The sequence below is a fragment of the Bos javanicus genome, chromosome 17, assembly GCF_032452875.1.
Source record: "Bos javanicus breed banteng chromosome 17, ARS-OSU_banteng_1.0, whole genome shotgun sequence".
In the NCBI taxonomy this organism is placed as follows: domain Eukaryota; kingdom Metazoa; phylum Chordata; class Mammalia; order Artiodactyla; family Bovidae; genus Bos; species Bos javanicus.
In genome coordinates this window covers 52,018,178-52,034,576 of record NC_083884.1, presented here as the reverse complement: position 1 = coordinate 52,034,576, position 16,399 = coordinate 52,018,178, and the positions used below count along the sequence as shown (strand labels likewise).

The window sequence follows — 16,399 nt, the reverse complement described above, 5'->3', positions numbered from 1 at the left end:
GAATGCCCCTCTGCCTGTCTTAATGCCCCCACAGCTTCTCCCAAACACTCCCACAAAACAGAATTGAGAGCCTCAAAGTAGAAAAACCCTTGCTCTCCAACATACACGAGGGTGCCTCTTGTTGATAATATTCTTAGGATCAAAATTCACCCAAACACAGGGTATCCGAAATGCAGATCACAAAAATACCTAAGGGCTGTGTCCTTTTACACAGATTTTCAGATCATGTCTGTTTGGGGAAAGCACACCCTTGAGCCCTCTTTTGATACATTTGCAATTTTCAAGGTGCTGATTAAGTCTCACAGGAAAAGAAAACCATTGAAAAAATGTTTAACCCAGCATGACCCTGAGAAACCCCCAAGAGAAATTCTTTTCTCACCTCAACTGCTGACATGACTGCAATGTTGGGTCCCTCCCTCTCCCTGCCCTGCACCTCAGCTTCCCCTTCTAGTGGAGCCTAGCTGATGCCTGAGGAGCCCTTGGGCTGACACTGATGCTACAGGGTTCCTTGGGTCTGGGACAAATCACCTGCATCCAGAGGGATTCCTCGGGGTATGGAGGTGGGGTCGAAGGCCAGCGGGATGTGGCCGCGGTACAGGTCCACGCCGCTCACCCCCCGGAGCAGGTGCTCGTAGGGCGAGATGGGGTGGGGGTGGTGCTCAGGCACGCTGCTGTGTGGGGACTTAGCAATCTCCCGGGGCGTGGATGTCAGCTTTCGGTCCTGGGATGCCTTGCTGGACGAGAGACTGCCTGTGGGGATGAGCCAAGTGCAGATGGCATCGGACCTCAGACACGGGTGTCCCACGCCCTACGTGGGGGCTGTTGCAGCTAGTGCTTATGGGAAATCGTTTGAGGGTAGTGTCTCTGGGGTCCCAGGAACCAGGCCTCTTCGTCCATCCATTTGCCTCTAGTTCATTTTTCGTTTTTACACATTCACTCATTTGCTTCTGCTTTTTATTCTTTTAAAAAGCTCATCCATTCTTCTGTTCCCTTTTCTTCTCATTCAATCAACCAAAAATATTTATCATGTGTCTACGATATGCCTAGTACTTTCTAAGAGCTGGGGCTCCCCCACCAAACCAAACAGGAAAACCCTAGCCCCCATGGGGCTGACATTCAATGTAGGAGGCAGATGATCAACCAGTTATCAAAAAAGAATTTCAAAGTAATAAATGAAGAAAAATTTAAACTGTGATAGAATGTGACCAGAATAGTGAAGGGGGAGGGTGACCATAAGTAACCTCCCTGACAGTGTGACATTTGAACAGAGTCCTGAAGGGCAAAAAGAAACCAGTCAGGTAAAGATCTGAAGGGGGGAGGGTGTATTTCAAGCATAGGGAAACTGCACGTGCAAAGGTCCTGAGCAAAGAAAGCTGAGTGTGGTCAAGTAACAGAGATAAAGCCCTGAGATGGAAAGGTGGGTGGAGCTGGATCCTGCATGGCCATGGCGGAAAAACAGTGACTTTATTTTTCCCCCTAGGAGCAGTGAGAAGTCACTAGAAAGATTTAAGCAGAACAGTGGCGTAACTCATGTAAATATTTCAAAAAAGTATTCTGGCTGCCGTTTTGGGGAGCAGATTATAGCAGCACAAGAGAGTAGTCAGGGAAGCCAGGTGGACTGGAGGCGGCAGGGAGACGCAGAGAATTCTGAGGATGGTCTGGAGGCAGAACCCACAGGTTTGGCAGGTGGGCTGGCTGTGGCGGCCCAGAGGATGCTCCTGAGCTAAGGGGTGGACGGTAAAGCAGTTTTCGGAGATTAGAGCCCACGGCGGCCCCACACCCGCCCCGCCCCGCCCCGCCCCTCCTTGCGCCCTCCCCCACGCACCCTCCTGCAGGCGCGGGGTGGGCTCCCGTGTGGTCACTGGTGATCCGCGGGGTAGGTGGCCGGCGAAGGGCGCCGCGTGGTCCTCGTAGGTCAGGGGGCTCTGTCGCGGCTTTCCCAGCTCAGGCACGATGACCGGGGCCCCCCGGGTGATGGAGCCCCCCGAGCTGCTGACGGCACCCGACCGGCTCTTCAGGCTCTCCTCGTAGCAGGCGCGCTCCAGCGCCCGGGTGTCGGCCATCACGTCCAGCGGGTGCACGGCCGGGAACGTCCGGCCGGGACTGCCGATGATGGAGCGCACGTCGTGCTTTTTGGAGCCAGTGGAGGACGTGCTGGTGTCATACTTGAGCGGGGTGCCCTGGCAGGGGGGGGAGGGAAGGGGGACGTGACCACCAGTGGCACAACCTCTCTGAGCCTCAGTTTCTCTGCTAGGAAATGGGAGAGACATCTCACGCTCCAGGGGCAGGGGTGAAGGGCTTTGCTAAGCCTAAGATGAGCCCATCTGCCCTTGCCCTGCCCACCCCTGGCCCCCAGGGCCACCCTGGGGGCTGCAGAAGGGGGCACAAAGTGCAGAGGTCAGCCCTTCCTGAAGCAAGTGGGGGACCCTCGGTTGGCCCTAGGGATTTGCTGGAAAGAAACTTAACAACCCCATGAGGGTAAATGCCTTCTTCCCATCAGTCTGGGACCCTCCCTGACCCACCCAAAGCCAAGCCAGAAAATCCAGCAGTAAAATCCAGTTCCACCACCCTGAGGTTCAAGTCTCAGAGGTCAGGGCTAAGGTTATGTCTGCTCTTTGGCCAGAAAGGGCAGCTGAAGGAACAGGGGTCATGATGAGACTGTAACCCGGCTGCCTGGGAGAAGACCCCACCCTGTCTAAGCAAGCCTGGGAAACCTAGGATACAGTGGGCTCTGTGTCTTTGCAAGTAAGAGGACTCTGCTTTTATTCACGAATGTTTTACTTTCTTAAGAGGAGGAAATGCCCTCATTTTAGAAAGAATATTCTAGAATCAGACTGGCCTCCCTTTTGGATCTACGATGGACTCTTGCCAGGGACCCCCAACTGCCTGGAGGCTGAGTGCCAAACCTGATCCCTGGCCTTCGACGGCCTTCCCACCGCTCCTGCCTTTTCCCTAGGTGATTCTGAGCCTTGACTCAACTGTGAGGCCTCCTGGATACCTCCCTACCACCTCTCAGCCATGCAGTCCCCCATGGATCTCATTCTCCTTCCTGTTCACATCTCTGACCCTGTGAAGAGACAGTGGCCCTTAGGTCCTCTAAGGGATCAGCTCCTCACAGAGTCAGAGTTCATCTTCCCCTTCCAGGCTGGGGCTTCTGGGGGGCCCAGTGCAGGCAGTGGATAGGCTCAGGGGTTGGGTGGGGATGCAACCTGCCGGAGGAGGCCAAGACACAAAGATGCTACAGATGTAAGGACATCTGGATTTGAGGTTCACAATGGCCATTTACTTGCTGTGTGACCCCGGACAAGTTGCTTAACCTCTCTGAACCTGTTTCGTCACCACTAAAATGAGGACACCTCACAACACTGTTGTGAGGGTTACATAAGTCATGACGCCAAGTTCTCAGGCAGTGAGCGCCTGGCTCACACTTAGGGTGCAATCAAGCTTTAGTACACCTAGCTCTGGGCTCTCAGCAAGCTTCTTGACCTCTCTGGGCCTCAGTTTTTCCATCTGAAGAATGGGGGTGATGGGTATAACTTCATGCTCAGATGCTTCAGTTGTGTCTGACTCTTTGTGATCCTACGGACTATAGCCTGCAAGGCTCCTCTGTCCATGGGATTCTCCAGGCAAGAATGCTGGAGTGGGTCGCCATGCCCTTCTCCAGGGGATCTTCCCAGTCCAGGGATCAAACACATGTCTCCTGTGTCTCCTGCATTGCAGGAGGATTCTTTACCCACTGTGCCACCTGGGAAGCCTGGGTATGACTCTCCTGGGCTGTAAATACAACTGAATGAGGTCATGAGTATAATATAAAGCACCTGCTATGGACCCTGGAATGGATGTAATGACAACTCAGTAGTTAGCAGCCGTGTGACCTTGGGTGTGGCACTCAACAAGTCCAGGCCTCAGCTTCCCACTTGTAGGGGCCAGAGCCATGCCTATTGGTATCCTCTACCCTGACCTTGGCCCCCGTACCTGCGTGATGGAGCCCTCCTTGAGCGGCCGGGGGGCCAGGGGCAGCTCGGGTGTGCGCCGCAGCTCCTCCCGTGGAATTTCGTGGATGGAGCGGCCAGCCTCCTTCACCGTCGCCACCAGGCCTTCGTGGGCTGGCTTCAGCTTCAGAGGACCCAGGGCCTCCAAGGGCCGGGCCTTGTAGGCCTCAGCCAGGTCCCGAGGGGGCGGAGGTGGCGGTGGCGGCGTGCCCTCGCGCTTCAGGAGCTTGGCCTCCCGGCGCTGGTAGTCTTCCTGGGCCTCCACGTAGGACCGTGGGATCCCTGCCAGGGAGGAGGGGGCGCTAACGCGTGGGCACTTGCCTCCCACCTTGCTCATCCTAACCTGGGGCAGATTCTGAAGCCTGACTACCTGGGTTCAAGTCCTCACGTGCTGTGTGACCTTAAGCACGTGACTTGACCTCTCTGAGCCTCAGGTTCTTCATATATAGAATGGGAGTATTAACTGAAGCACCTCACCAAGTCATTCACATTCAGTGGGATGATACAGATACAAAGCATGTTAAAAAGTACCTGGCTTGCCACTGACCAGCCAGGAGAACGTGGGTGTCTTCCTTTCGGAGGCTGTTCCATAAGATGAGGAACAGAGAGCACTTGGGGTAGCACCCAGCACAGAGCACAGGAGATGCTCATTAAATGACAGAGTGAAGGGTGATGGGTAGTAGTTTGCTTTCGATTTTTGTTTTCATGCCTTGCTCTGCCTTTCAACCTGCACCCGTACCTGTCACGTACACATGTGTTACACGCCTTCCCTGGGTGCCTATGGCACTCTGGTATGCCTCCCCTCCCCTGCCCATCTTGACTGTAAACCCGAGGGCCTGTTGCAGCTGCCACGAGGGTGCGGTGGCTGGGCACGCCGGGAGCAGAGGGCAACTTACCTTGTGTGATGGAGCCTCGGATATGGTGCTGCTCTTTGAGGTGGTGGGGGCTGTGTCGCTCAGGCGGGATGGCACGGCCCATGAGACCTGGAGGGGGCGGGTGACAGCATTGTCTCACGGCTCCCTGACCCGGCCTTGCGCAGTGACCGGCCAGAGTCTACAGCCCCTGCCTCCCTCCAGCGGGTCCCTCCAGCCACCCAGTCCCCGAGATGATGCTGGTGGTGGTGGCGACAGAGGACCCAGCTGGCAAGTGGCCCGCTTTCTGGGCCCTGTGCTACCTCCGGATGGAGGCACAGAAACTCCCCACCTCAGTTTTCCTATCTGTAAAGTCCGGATAACTATTCCTGCACTCCGTCCAGGGGGAGCTGATGTAACCCAGCAAGTGGGGAAGCCCCCCAGGGCAGGTCTTACGGCCCCCTCTCCACCCCCAGAGTAGGGAGCCGGGCAGGGCACACACCTTCTATGCTGGCTGAGGAGATGGCCCGGCTGACACGGCCCTCCATCATGTCGTAGGTGCGCTTGGGGGCGGCTGTCTCGTGGGGAGGGCCCGAGCTGCTCCTGCCGTCCTCCTTGGAGCACTGGGATACGGACATGCCACCTGGAAACCAGACCACGCTTACGATGCAGAGCGGCCCCGGGAGGCTGTGTGCAGTGAGCCCAGGGCCAGCAAACTGGAGGGCCGGAAGGCGACAGCGGCTCAAACAGACCCCCGTCATGAGAGCCCGTCGGTCACGCAGCTGAAGCCGGGCCCAGCTGAGCCTTCCCGCAGGAACCCCAGCCGGCAGTCCAGCCCAGGGCATGCTCTGCTGGTTGGTAGGTCTGTCCTTTGACTGTCCGCAGGCATGTGAGTCTGTGCACAGACGAGCACTCGTGGGAGCAGACATGTGATGTGAATGTGTGGAAACGTGTGCATGTGAGCAAAGATGCACCAGCCGAGTGTGAACACGCAGGGCTGGCACGACCATCCCTGTGTGTCAATGCGGGTCTGTGTGTGTGCACACGTGTGCCACTGTGTGTGTGCCTGTCCACTGTGAACGACGTGAGGCCACGTGCAAAAAACTATGTGCATCTGTGTCCACGTGGGGAGAGTGTGTGTCTAGTTGGAGGTGGGAGGGACAAGGAGGGTCCACAGCACGGGTGGCCTCATCAAGCCAGGCTGAGCCCAGAGGGCGGGCACGTCAGGCTGGGCACACGGGTGCTTGACAGGCCATGGGTCTGAGCAGCCAGGAGGGGGGCCCTGAGGAGGCCACGGTTCGGTCTTGCCCATTGGGCTGGAGGCTCCCGAGTCAGCCTCTCCTTCCAGGGGTGGCGGAGTCCGCGGGTATCAGAAGCAAGTCCCGCATGCCCCAGGCTGGCCCCTTAGGATAAAGGGCACCCTGGCTCTCACGGATTTCCATCACGACCCCGAGAGATCCTCAGAGCAGGAGCTCCTCCATGGGGTTACAAACTACTGGCCGGCGGAGAGACGGTATTGCCGCTCCTAATTTTTCTCAAAATTGATCGCTGATGTTTAAACACCAGGAGATGTCAGATAAAAATGGAGAGATCAGAAGTCTGGCTGGCGAGCTTGCACTTGTTGCAGGGTGACAATCAGCTGTCGGAGAACAGAGGCAGGGGCCCCTGTAGAGATGGCCGTCACTCCCGGGGTTGCCACAGTCTCCTCCCCACCATCTACTGCCTGCCACTGGCATGACTAGTCCCCAGGCCCCAGGAAGCATGTGAGGAATGAAAAGCCTTGACGACACCCTTTCTGAGGATGCTAAACCTAAGGCCTGTAGGGGCTCAAGAACTGATGTGGAGGCCTGAGTGGGGATGCCACCCAGGGCTCCCTGCTCACGACACCTTGACTGCCTCTCTGTCCACCCTTCCCAGGGCCCCTGGCCATCCCCCAGGGCCCTCAGCCGTACTGAGGCTGGCACAGAACACAGCTGACAGCCTGTCCCCAAGGCTGTCTCCACCACTTGGTAGCAGAGAGAGGCAAGTGCCTAAGCCCCACGGTACCACCTCCGCTTCCCAGGACCTAGGGGGCCGTGGGGGCTGGGGGCCGGGCCGGTGGAGGCTGATAGTGAAGAGAAAGCACCCGCCCATTGGAGGAAAAGCAATTTGCGGCCCTACGGCTGCCAGCGGCTGAGAGGGGCGCCCATTAGCGGCTTTTATCTCTGCACCCCTGGGTGCCCGAGGCTGCCAGGAAATTGACATCTCAGCCCTTGATTCCCTTAATTCCTTCCAGGCAGGGCTCCTGGGTGGGGAAGCGGAACCCAGGGAGGGTGAGTGGAGTGAGGAACACTGAAGTGGGGGGCCCAGGGCGTAAGGGGGCGGCGTGTCACTGGTTACCGCCCCTGCCTGCCACCCTCGTGCGGTCAATCAGAGAGCGCAGCCTTTGCCAGGAGCCTAGGGGTGTGAGCTGCGGGCTTCTGCTCCCTGGGCCTATTCCCCCACTCGCAAGGCTGGCCATAAGTCTGCTTCCTAAACTGTAAAGAACTAGGCAGAGGTGGGAGGCAGCTAAGGCTGATCTTCAGCTCCTCTGACTTACATACCTACAGGGACGGGGAGGTCACCACCTCTCTGATTGTGCTTCCTGGTGTCACCCCAGCCCTGCCTCGCGAGGAACCCACCTCAATGGACCAAAGACTCTCCCCACCCCCATCCCAGGGCTCCTGTTCTCTGAGGGGTACAGAAGAACCACTGGACACCATTGTACCTCAGCTCCCACACCTGGAAAATGGGAAGACAGTCCTTCACCTCGGCTCTCAACCACACACAGCTGATAGGAGGGCAACACACTCCCCAAGACTTGTTTTCTGAAGACATCTGGCTGCCCTTTAACCCCAACCATATTTTCTGGAACCTTCTCTCTTGACCAGCTCCAGAAACACCAAAGTCTGGGGTTCGGTGAATAAGCCACAGTGGATACAGACAGGTTTAATGACGAGATTAATAAGGTGACTTCCCATTTGCACCTGGGGAGGGGGGTTGTCCTGAGAGCCTTCTGAGGGGGCTTCATCTGCTGGACCCCCAACCCCTGGCATATGGGTGGCCCCCAGTAAATATCAAGCGACCAGATGAACAACTACCTCCAGGTCCCCATTGGTTCTCTACCTCGGGAGTCCTTGCCGGACATCAAAGAGCCCTGAGTGGGACGGCTTGGCCAGCCCCTGCCAGCCCACCAGCTTCTCATAGCCATGGCGGCATCACTCACCCTCATAGGACAGCACATGGCCCTTCTTGCCCTCGTAGATGACGTGGCCCTTGGGCAGCCCATCCTCCCGGCTGCGGTCCAGGCGGCTCGGGCTGTCCTCACCGATGATCCTGGTGATGGTTCCCTTGTACAGGACATCGGCCGGTGTGCCCTGCGGGTGCGGAGGCGGGTGATCACCTGCAGGCTCTGGCCAGGGACTGTACCCACCCCCCCAAATCGCCAGACATGACCAGGACGTGTGCACGTGTGCCTTCCAAATCCACACAGGCACACATGTGTATATCACTGCATACATGTTCATACACATGCGGCTTCAAAAGGGAAGGCAGAGGGACTTCCCTGGCGGTCCAGCGGCTAGGACTCCATGCTTTCACTGCCGGCACCCAGGTTCAATTCCTGGTCGAGGAAATAAGATCCTGCAAGCTGCCATGTGGCCAAGGGAAGAAAGAAAAAATGGGGGAGGCAGAGCCCTCCAGAACACAACCACACGGAACAGACATCAGCGATGTTAATAATAAGCTCTGAACCCTGTACAGGTATTGACTCATTTAATCCTGAAACTGAGTCAGGTACTGCTGTGCCTATTTCAGAAGAGGAAACCCAGCCACCAAGACACCAGGTAGCTTTGCCCAGGGTCACCTGGCTAAACGAGGGCAGAGCCAGGCTGGGGAGCCGGGCGGTCTGGCACCGGGCCGTGTTTCCACTTGTACTACGTGAATTGTACTTTCTCAGAGCCTGGATGCTGGGATGCCGGTCCACGTGCCTGTGACCGCGTGTCGCTCCCCAAACGAGAGTGGGGACTCACATCACGGCAGGACACCAGAAATCTGAGCTCTGCACAGGGTTTCTCAACCTCAGCACTGTGACCTGTGGGGGCCACCCTGGGCACTGCAGGACACTTAGCAGCGGCCCCTACTCCGGCACCCTGGGCTCTACCCACTAGATGCCATGTGATCCCCTCAACCTGCCCCTCCAGATATGACAATCAAAGATGTCCCCAGACACTCCCCAGTGTCCCCTGGAGGATAAAATTGCCCCTGTCAGGAACTACGGCCTTAGAGGGAATGTGCTTCCTATTGAGGGGTGTATTCAGGCAGACAGAAGATAGCCCCATGGGGTAGCATCCTGCCTTGGATGACTTCCAGGAACATGAGTGTGGGGATCAGAATATAAATCTGGAGTCAGACTGCTGGATGGCAAACAGCAACTTTACCAGCGAGTTGCTCTGTGACCTCTGTCAAGTCACTCTGCCTCTCTGAGCCTCAGTCTGTACATCTGCAAAACAGACACAATCTCTGCCCACGATTCTCGAAGGCACTTGGCACAGACAAGCCGTCCCCAGATCAAGACGTCTCTCTTCTCCTTCTATGAATCCAAGAGCCGATTCAGAGATGTGAGTCTGACCGTGTGCCAAGCCCGGGACTGGTGCCCTTCGAGTCTCCCCATGGGAGCATCTCTGCCAAGAAACATCCTTCTATGGGGTAAGGGATGACTGGCACCCCCTGGGCTTTTATCCCAAATCCTGGTGTTCAAGTTGGAGAAAAACAAAATGCCCTAACAGGTCTCCAGACAGGTCTCCCCAGATGTCTCAAAGCAGACACCCTAGGTAGGATCCACTGGTCACACTTTGGAAGACTTGTGCAGAATAAACGGGCTTCAGTTTGGGTGACGGTCCAGGGGTGGGCAGTCACCTCTCTCCTCAAAAGGGCACAGGGCAGCGGAGCCAACTGCACGTCATCAGGAAAGGCCTCTCCAGGGGCAGCTGACATAAGCACACGCATTGTAAGTCTACGTGTGTAAGAGTGTGTGTGTGTGTGTTCGTGTGTGTCTGTGTGTTTGTGTTCCCCGCACAGATTTCATCACCACCTGGTCGAGAGGCTATGGGAAAGTCTGACACTCACACATTTGGCAGCTGCCACCCTCTGCCAATAACCATCACAGGCGTGTGAGTGACCGACACGGCTCGGGTCATGGCCACCTGGAAAGCAGAGGCCGACGGATGCCCAGGCACTTCAGATGTCGACCTTTAACCCCAAACCACTCTATGAGAATGACTCAGCAGGGCTTCCCTGGCTGTCCGGTGGTTAAGACTCTGCACTTCAAATGCAGCGGGTGCAGGTTCAATCCCTGGTTGGGAAGTTAAGATCCCACACGCCAAAAAAAAAGTGATTTAAGAATCCCTACTCTATTTGAGTACTGATACTGAAGCTCCAATACTTTGGCCACCTGATGCAAAAAGCCGACTCATTGAAAAAGACCCTGATGCTGGGAAAGATTCAAGGCAAAAGGAGAAGAGAGTGACAGAGAATGAGATGGTTAAATGGCATCACTGATGCAATGAATATGAACTTGGGCAAACTCTGGGAGATAGTGAGGGACAGGGAGGCCTGGTGTGTGAGTGCTGCAGTCCATGGGGTTGCAAAAAGTCAGACACAACTGAACGACTCGACTCAATATGAGAATGACTCAGCGAGAGACAATTTTACCAAAGGGGTTTCAAAACTGAATCAGGGGGCGTCGGTCCCCTGCCTGGGTGAGTGTGTGGCCTGCCTTTGGCCCTAGGTACCTGGCAGCTGCCTTCGTAAGCTGGTGATTTCAAAACCGACAGGTCTTAGAGAAACATGAAGTGTGAGGGGCTCCCCTCTGTGGTATGATCTGAGGCCTCTGGGCTGCAAAGACACCTCACTGTCAGAGCCTGCGGCCTGAAGTTTCATCATTAAGACACATATGGGAGGGGGTGCTGTTCCCTGAGGCTCCTGAAGGGCTCACACCTCTGAGAGGTCTCCCCCAGCTCCCCTGTCTATGTGGCCTCGGCAGCGCTGGACGCTCTTAATCGCAGAGTTTGACAAAGTCTGAAATCACCGCTCAGTTTTCACTGGTCTGCCTCCCTCTGCTGCCCTGCCAGGTCCTCGGGGGGCCTCGAGGTTTTTGCTCAGCACGGTAAATGCCTGGCTCCCAGGAGAGAAGATGAACGCTCACAGAACAGGCGGGTACCCCCAGGAAGCCACCCCATCCACTGGGGCAGGGGCCCCTCAGGGATGCCGGTGGGGGGAATGGGTGGGCTGCCCACTGCTTTGTCCACAGTCGGGGCCACGTCCAGAATGCCGCCTGCGAGCCCCGCCCTGGTCCCGCACACCGTGGCCCGGACACCTACGTGGGCAATGGAGCCGCGGTGCGTGACGGGGCTCTCGGAGGGGACCCGCGTGCTGGGGGTGCCCTTGGTGATGCTTCCGCCTGGAGCCGAGCCCAGAGACGTCCCTGGAAGACATGAGACACGGGGCTTAAGAGCCGGGCCCAGAGCCACCCCAGCTGTGCTCCTGGTGACCTGCAAGCTCCACCCGCTCCACCCACGGTGTCTCAGTGCAGAGTCCCCCGCCCCTAAAGGGAGAGACAGACACTTGGGAAGAGAGGCTGCCAAACCCTCTGGGAGCTGACACTTCTCAGCTAGGTTTTGGATAAGAGGTCCCATGCCTGCCTCGACCCTCCCCGGGATGGAGGGGCAGCCACAGGGATGAGGGCAAGACACGGTGCCTCATGCCCAGCTCCCACGCCCTCACCTCTCAGGACGGAGGTCTCCTGGGCCGTAGGCACCCCCAGGCTCTCAGGGGGTCCGGCCTGGCCCCGTGGGGACAGCTGCTCCTGCTTCACTCCGCTGAACGGTGCTGGGGATGGGTGAGAGCAGTGAGCAGAGCCACAGGGCAGGGATTGGGAGGCATGGCCCCCCGCCCCGCCCTACCCAGGGGCTGGGGGTCTTCCCCACCATGCTCAGGCCAGAGTCCCAAAGGCCAAATTGCCCTCCCTCACCCCTTGACACAAAGGGTGGGAGATGAGCCCCGGCCATCAAGGTTGGGGGTCTGGATCCTTACTCAGCTTCTTGGGGTCCATGGCGAGAGGCAGCCCCATGGCGATGGGGCCCACGGGGGCCTTGGCATGCTCTGAGTATGGGACGTGGAGCTGCACCGACATTCCCTGTAGGGGCAGAGGTCATGGGTCCCAGAGGCTTCAACCAGGGCTTCCTGACACCCGCTTTCACGAGAGCGCAAGAGGAGGGGAACCTCGGGACCACACACGGGTCAGGGAGGCCTGGGGCTCAAGTCCCAGCCCCGCTGCCCCGCTGAGCGACTGTGGAGAAGTCACTGCCTCTCCTGAGCCTCAGGGCCCTCACCTGTGTGGTGGCCATCATGACCTGGTTTAAAGGAAATGCTGCCCACAAGCATCTGGGCCAAGCGGAAGCCTTGCCCCTGCCCTCAATACACGGCGGCAGGTCAGGGAGATGAAGGGGCAGGCAGACCAAGGCTTTGCACATGCTGATGTCTTGTGAGCGTGCTCTTCCGTTTCACAGGGAGGCACAGAGAGGTCAAGTAACTTGCCAAAGGCCGCATAGTCTGGATGCAGTGCCCCCGCTCTTGAATGCCCCATGGGGTGACCTCCCAAGGTCCTGAAGCCTGGGGCAGACTGCAGCCAGCTTGGACCCAGCCACTTGGGGGCCTGGCCCCCACCCAAACACCATCCACCCCAGCGACCCCTCCCCCAACTCTACAGATGGAAAGGCCAAACCCTTAAAAGAGGAAGGGGCTATTCTCTGGGCACCAGCTGGCACAGGTATTTCTGGGGAGCTGGCCCTCCCACCTCACCTGGGAGATGGCCCCCATTTGCCTCTCGAGGACACTGGGGTGCTTGGTGGAGGAGATGAGGGGCGGTGGGTTGGAGATGGTGGGTGGCCGTGGCAGGACGGGCCGGGCGCTGTCGTGGAGGCCCAGGGGCAGCGGGTGACCTGCAGGGCACATGTCTGTCCTTCATGGGGCTCCAGAGCAGTCAGAGACACAGCCCCCGGGGCCGCTCCCCACCCTGTCCCTGTCCTGTCCAGGGGAGTGCCTGTCCACACACGCCCCCTACTGCTCCTCTCCCACCTCTGCCCTGAGGAGCTGTCTGCATCCTTGGTTCAGACACCACTATGCCCACCCACCCCACCTCCCTCCATCCACCCCACCTCCGGGTCCTGGACCAGGTCCCTCCACTCTCCCTAGACTCCTTAACTGGTCTCCCCATCCCTCCTTTACTCTCCAATAGTTCATTCCCCTCACAGGAACCAAAAGGATCATTTTCAAAGTCTACTGGTTCACCTGCTCCCCCCGCCTCTGCTGCTGTGAACCTTCTATGGCTCCCCACTGCCTTCAGGGTTAGATTTTAGCCTGTGACACAGCTTTCAGGCTCACCTGACCTTGTGGGTGTGGTCTCCCCAGGCTCACTGGGCACCGCGCTTCCACAATGGCAGTCTGATTCAGTGTCTCAAGCTTTGCCTGCTCTTTCCTGCCTCCGGACCTTTGCTCATGCTGTTCCCACTGCCTGGCATACCCTTCCCTGTTTTTCTGGCTCTTTTGGCTCATTCATCCTGCAGGATCAGCTCTGCTGAGGATGACCTTTGCTAATTAAAGTCCTTATCCACCTCTAGCCTTGCCCCTTCTATGGCTGGTAGGGCCTAGCAGGACTGGGAACCTCAAGAAAGATCTAAATCCAGCGTGACTATATTTGTAAGCCAAAGCTGTCTCCTTCCCTCCTTACACCTTTCTCTCGACCTGCTCATTCTCCAGCTCTAAGTCACTGGTGGGAGTTGGCGCTCCCACTCCAAACCTGCCTCTCTCATCATCAGCTCAAGCACCTCCCTAGTACCAGTGCTTCCGTTGTCATGCTGGAGATTCCTCAAACCTCAGTGGAGCCCCCTTTCCCTTCATTGACCAGACCGTCCCTCCCATTAGGACCCGTCAGATTCTAAGATCCTTCTGCATGCAGTTCCAAGCAGTGCCGAGTGATTGGTGGGTGACTGGTGGTACCTAGTGATTGCCCGCTGGCTGACTTGTGGAGGAGGCCGGCTGGGGTGAACTACTCACCAGGTGGGGCATAGGAGAAGGCCAGGGGGTCAGGGGCATGTGGAGAGGCCTTGATCACCTCGCGAGGGGGCACAGGGAAGGGCAGGCCTGACGTCCAGCATGAGGGGTCCGCAGGCAGCTTCTGGCTCTCAGCTGCAAAGGCCGGGAAGAACACAGGCTTCTCTGCTGAGGGGTGAGGCAGGGCAGGTAGTCAGCCACGCTCAGCCAGCCCTCAGGCCCCCAGCCCTGGCTGCCCTGCTCAAATGAGCTCCCCTCCCCTTGCCTGCAGTGCCGGCCTCGGCCAGAGGAGGGTCCCGGCCAACAGTGATGGGGAGGAGGAGGGCTCCTAGGGTAGAGCTCCCCCAAGTCTGCAGACCAGGCACCACTCTGACTCTGTTAATGTCCTCCTGAGCACGAGTGTGCCTCAAGAGTGGGCTGGGGGCCTCTCTGCAACCCTTGATTTCAGCCCTGGAAAGACACAGGCACTGGCCCGGCCCCAGGTGAGCAAGGGGCCTGGACAAACCTCCCAACCAGGGGACGGAGCTGGCAGCAAGGGGCCCACCCACCGCCTGATTTTGCATGTACACTTGTACCGAAACGTGGTCATGTCTACCTGCTGATTTATCATCTACGGCAGAGCTGAGGAGTTGCGACAGAGACTGTCTGGCCCACAAAGCCTGAAATATTTACTATCTGGCCCTTTCCGGAAGAGGCTTGCTGATCTCTTTAGATGATGAAGGTGGTCGAACAGTTTGCCGAGACCTGTGTACGTGTGCTCTGGTGGGTGCGGCTAGGAACCCACATGCTTGGGATGACAGCACGCACACGTCAGCCTGTGTACTAGCGCGTTCCACGTCCGGGCACTGGGCCGGGTGTTTCGAAAGCATGAACTCAACGAGCCTCCTCGCAGACTTGGGAGGAAGAGAGCGCCCAGGCCCGGCATTGTGGAATGGGAGCTGAGTACGGACACACTGATGGACTTATCTAGGGTTGGCAGCAATCATTTGGCCAAGTCAGGATTTGACCCCTTGACCTCATGGCTGCTGCAGTAGCAGATAATAGAACAGCTCTCCCATGAGGGCTCTGACTAAGGGCACTGTGTGGACTGACTTGTTTATCCTCCTAACACCCTTCGGGGAACTGATGAGGATTATCCCCATTTTGCAGATGGGAACACAGAGGCTTGGAAAGGCGAAGTCACCAGGTCAAAAGCTCAAAGCCAGCAAGCAGGAGCCCTGAGCCCAAGTAGATGGGCTGCAGGCTGTGACCTTAACCTTCGCAACACACCCTGAGCACCAGAAGAGGAGCAACAACTGACCCTGGATTCTCAGGCCTGAGGACTGCCTGCAGACATGACCAAAGGCCAGGCCGTCTTCACAGTGTTCTCCTGTGGCCTCTCGCTGCTGAAATCGGCCCTAAGCACCAAACCTCTCCCTTGAGACTTGGTGTCAGGCTGGAGGACCCCTGGGAGCTGGGGGGTGGGGGTGGGGGGACCAGGGAGTAACCGGCTGCTAACAACTTGGGAACGCCAGGCCTGGGATGGGAACGGCAGGCAGGTGTCCTCCCTGGGGCCACCTCCAGATGACGAAGGGGTGAGGTTCTGAAGACCTGGCCGGGTGAGCGGGAGTGTGTTGGCAGCGATGAGAGGTGCCCGCTGTGGGCCCGGCAGGTGGGGTAGAGGCTGTGCGTGCTGTACACCCTCCCCGTCTCTCCTGGGAGAGACAGAGCTCCTGCTGGACCCATGTGCCTGCTGGTGGGGATAGCCTGCAGCGGGGGGCGTCACACATGTGGGCAGTAACCCAGGTAGGGGTTCTCACACTCAATCTCCTCTAATGGGGCACCTCTCTAGGGCCTGCACAGGGCCCAGAAAAATCCCCAGATGCCCCGGATGGCTCTCATCCAGCGACCCGACCCTGTGCGCACCCGGGCTGCTCTCTCCAGCTCAGCCCCAGCTGTGGTGGGAGGGGGCGGGAGGCCTCCGGTGCTGGAAGGGAAACTTGGGCCCCCGCCAGGCTGGGCGGGCAGCCGAGAGCCTGGAAAGACAACCTGTTCCTCCAGCTGGGCCCGGGGAGCCAGAGGGGTGGGTGGAGCCAGGGGGCAGGGGAGGCAGGAGAGACCAGAGAGAGGTCGAGCTGGGTGTCAAGTTCACGCATGTGCCTAAGGGTGCTAGCCGCAGGGCAGCCCACCATACCCGACGCCAGGTGCGCCATCTCTGGTGCTGCCGAACGATTCCAGGAAACGGCGCGGCCCTCTGCCGTGCCAACGGGCCGAACGCCAGACTCAGAAACCAGGGGGGAGGTGGCTCACCTTCTCTCGGGACAGGGCCTGTGACCCGTCCCAGCAGGCTCTGCCTGGCCCTGTGCGGTGGCTGGACACCCAAGCGCAGCCTGACCTGGCTCAGATCTGGTGCTGGCCAAGGCTGTATGGGCCCCTGTCGTTGCCATG

The 16,399-nt window shown here is 58.1% G+C and overlaps 1 protein-coding gene across 21 annotated transcripts in view; it reads right to left on the bottom strand.

The window, feature by feature from the left end:
* Nucleotides 1-16,399, bottom strand: part of NCOR2 (nuclear receptor corepressor 2) — a 237,130-nt gene that overhangs the window by 18,556 nt on the left and 202,175 nt on the right. For 19 of the 21 annotated variants that reach the window (XM_061384552.1, XM_061384554.1, XM_061384548.1 and 16 more), the window contains 11 exons: nucleotides 13,976-14,140; nucleotides 12,722-12,861; nucleotides 11,954-12,056; nucleotides 11,645-11,749; nucleotides 11,242-11,345; nucleotides 8,088-8,238; nucleotides 5,346-5,486; nucleotides 4,889-4,975; nucleotides 3,976-4,274; nucleotides 1,826-2,180; nucleotides 529-750 (listed from right to left, as the gene is read on the bottom strand). In XM_061384552.1, the coding sequence (XP_061240536.1) occupies nucleotides 529-750; nucleotides 1,826-2,180; nucleotides 3,976-4,274; nucleotides 4,889-4,975; nucleotides 5,346-5,486; nucleotides 8,088-8,238; nucleotides 11,242-11,345; nucleotides 11,645-11,749; nucleotides 11,954-12,056; nucleotides 12,722-12,861; nucleotides 13,976-14,140 (1,872 nt within the window). The remainder of the gene's footprint in view (nucleotides 1-528; nucleotides 751-1,825; nucleotides 2,181-3,975; nucleotides 4,275-4,888; nucleotides 4,976-5,345; nucleotides 5,487-8,087; nucleotides 8,239-11,241; nucleotides 11,346-11,644; nucleotides 11,750-11,953; nucleotides 12,057-12,721; nucleotides 12,862-13,975; nucleotides 14,141-16,399) is intronic. The other 2 variants (XM_061384553.1, XM_061384562.1) reach the window with 1 other exon arrangement.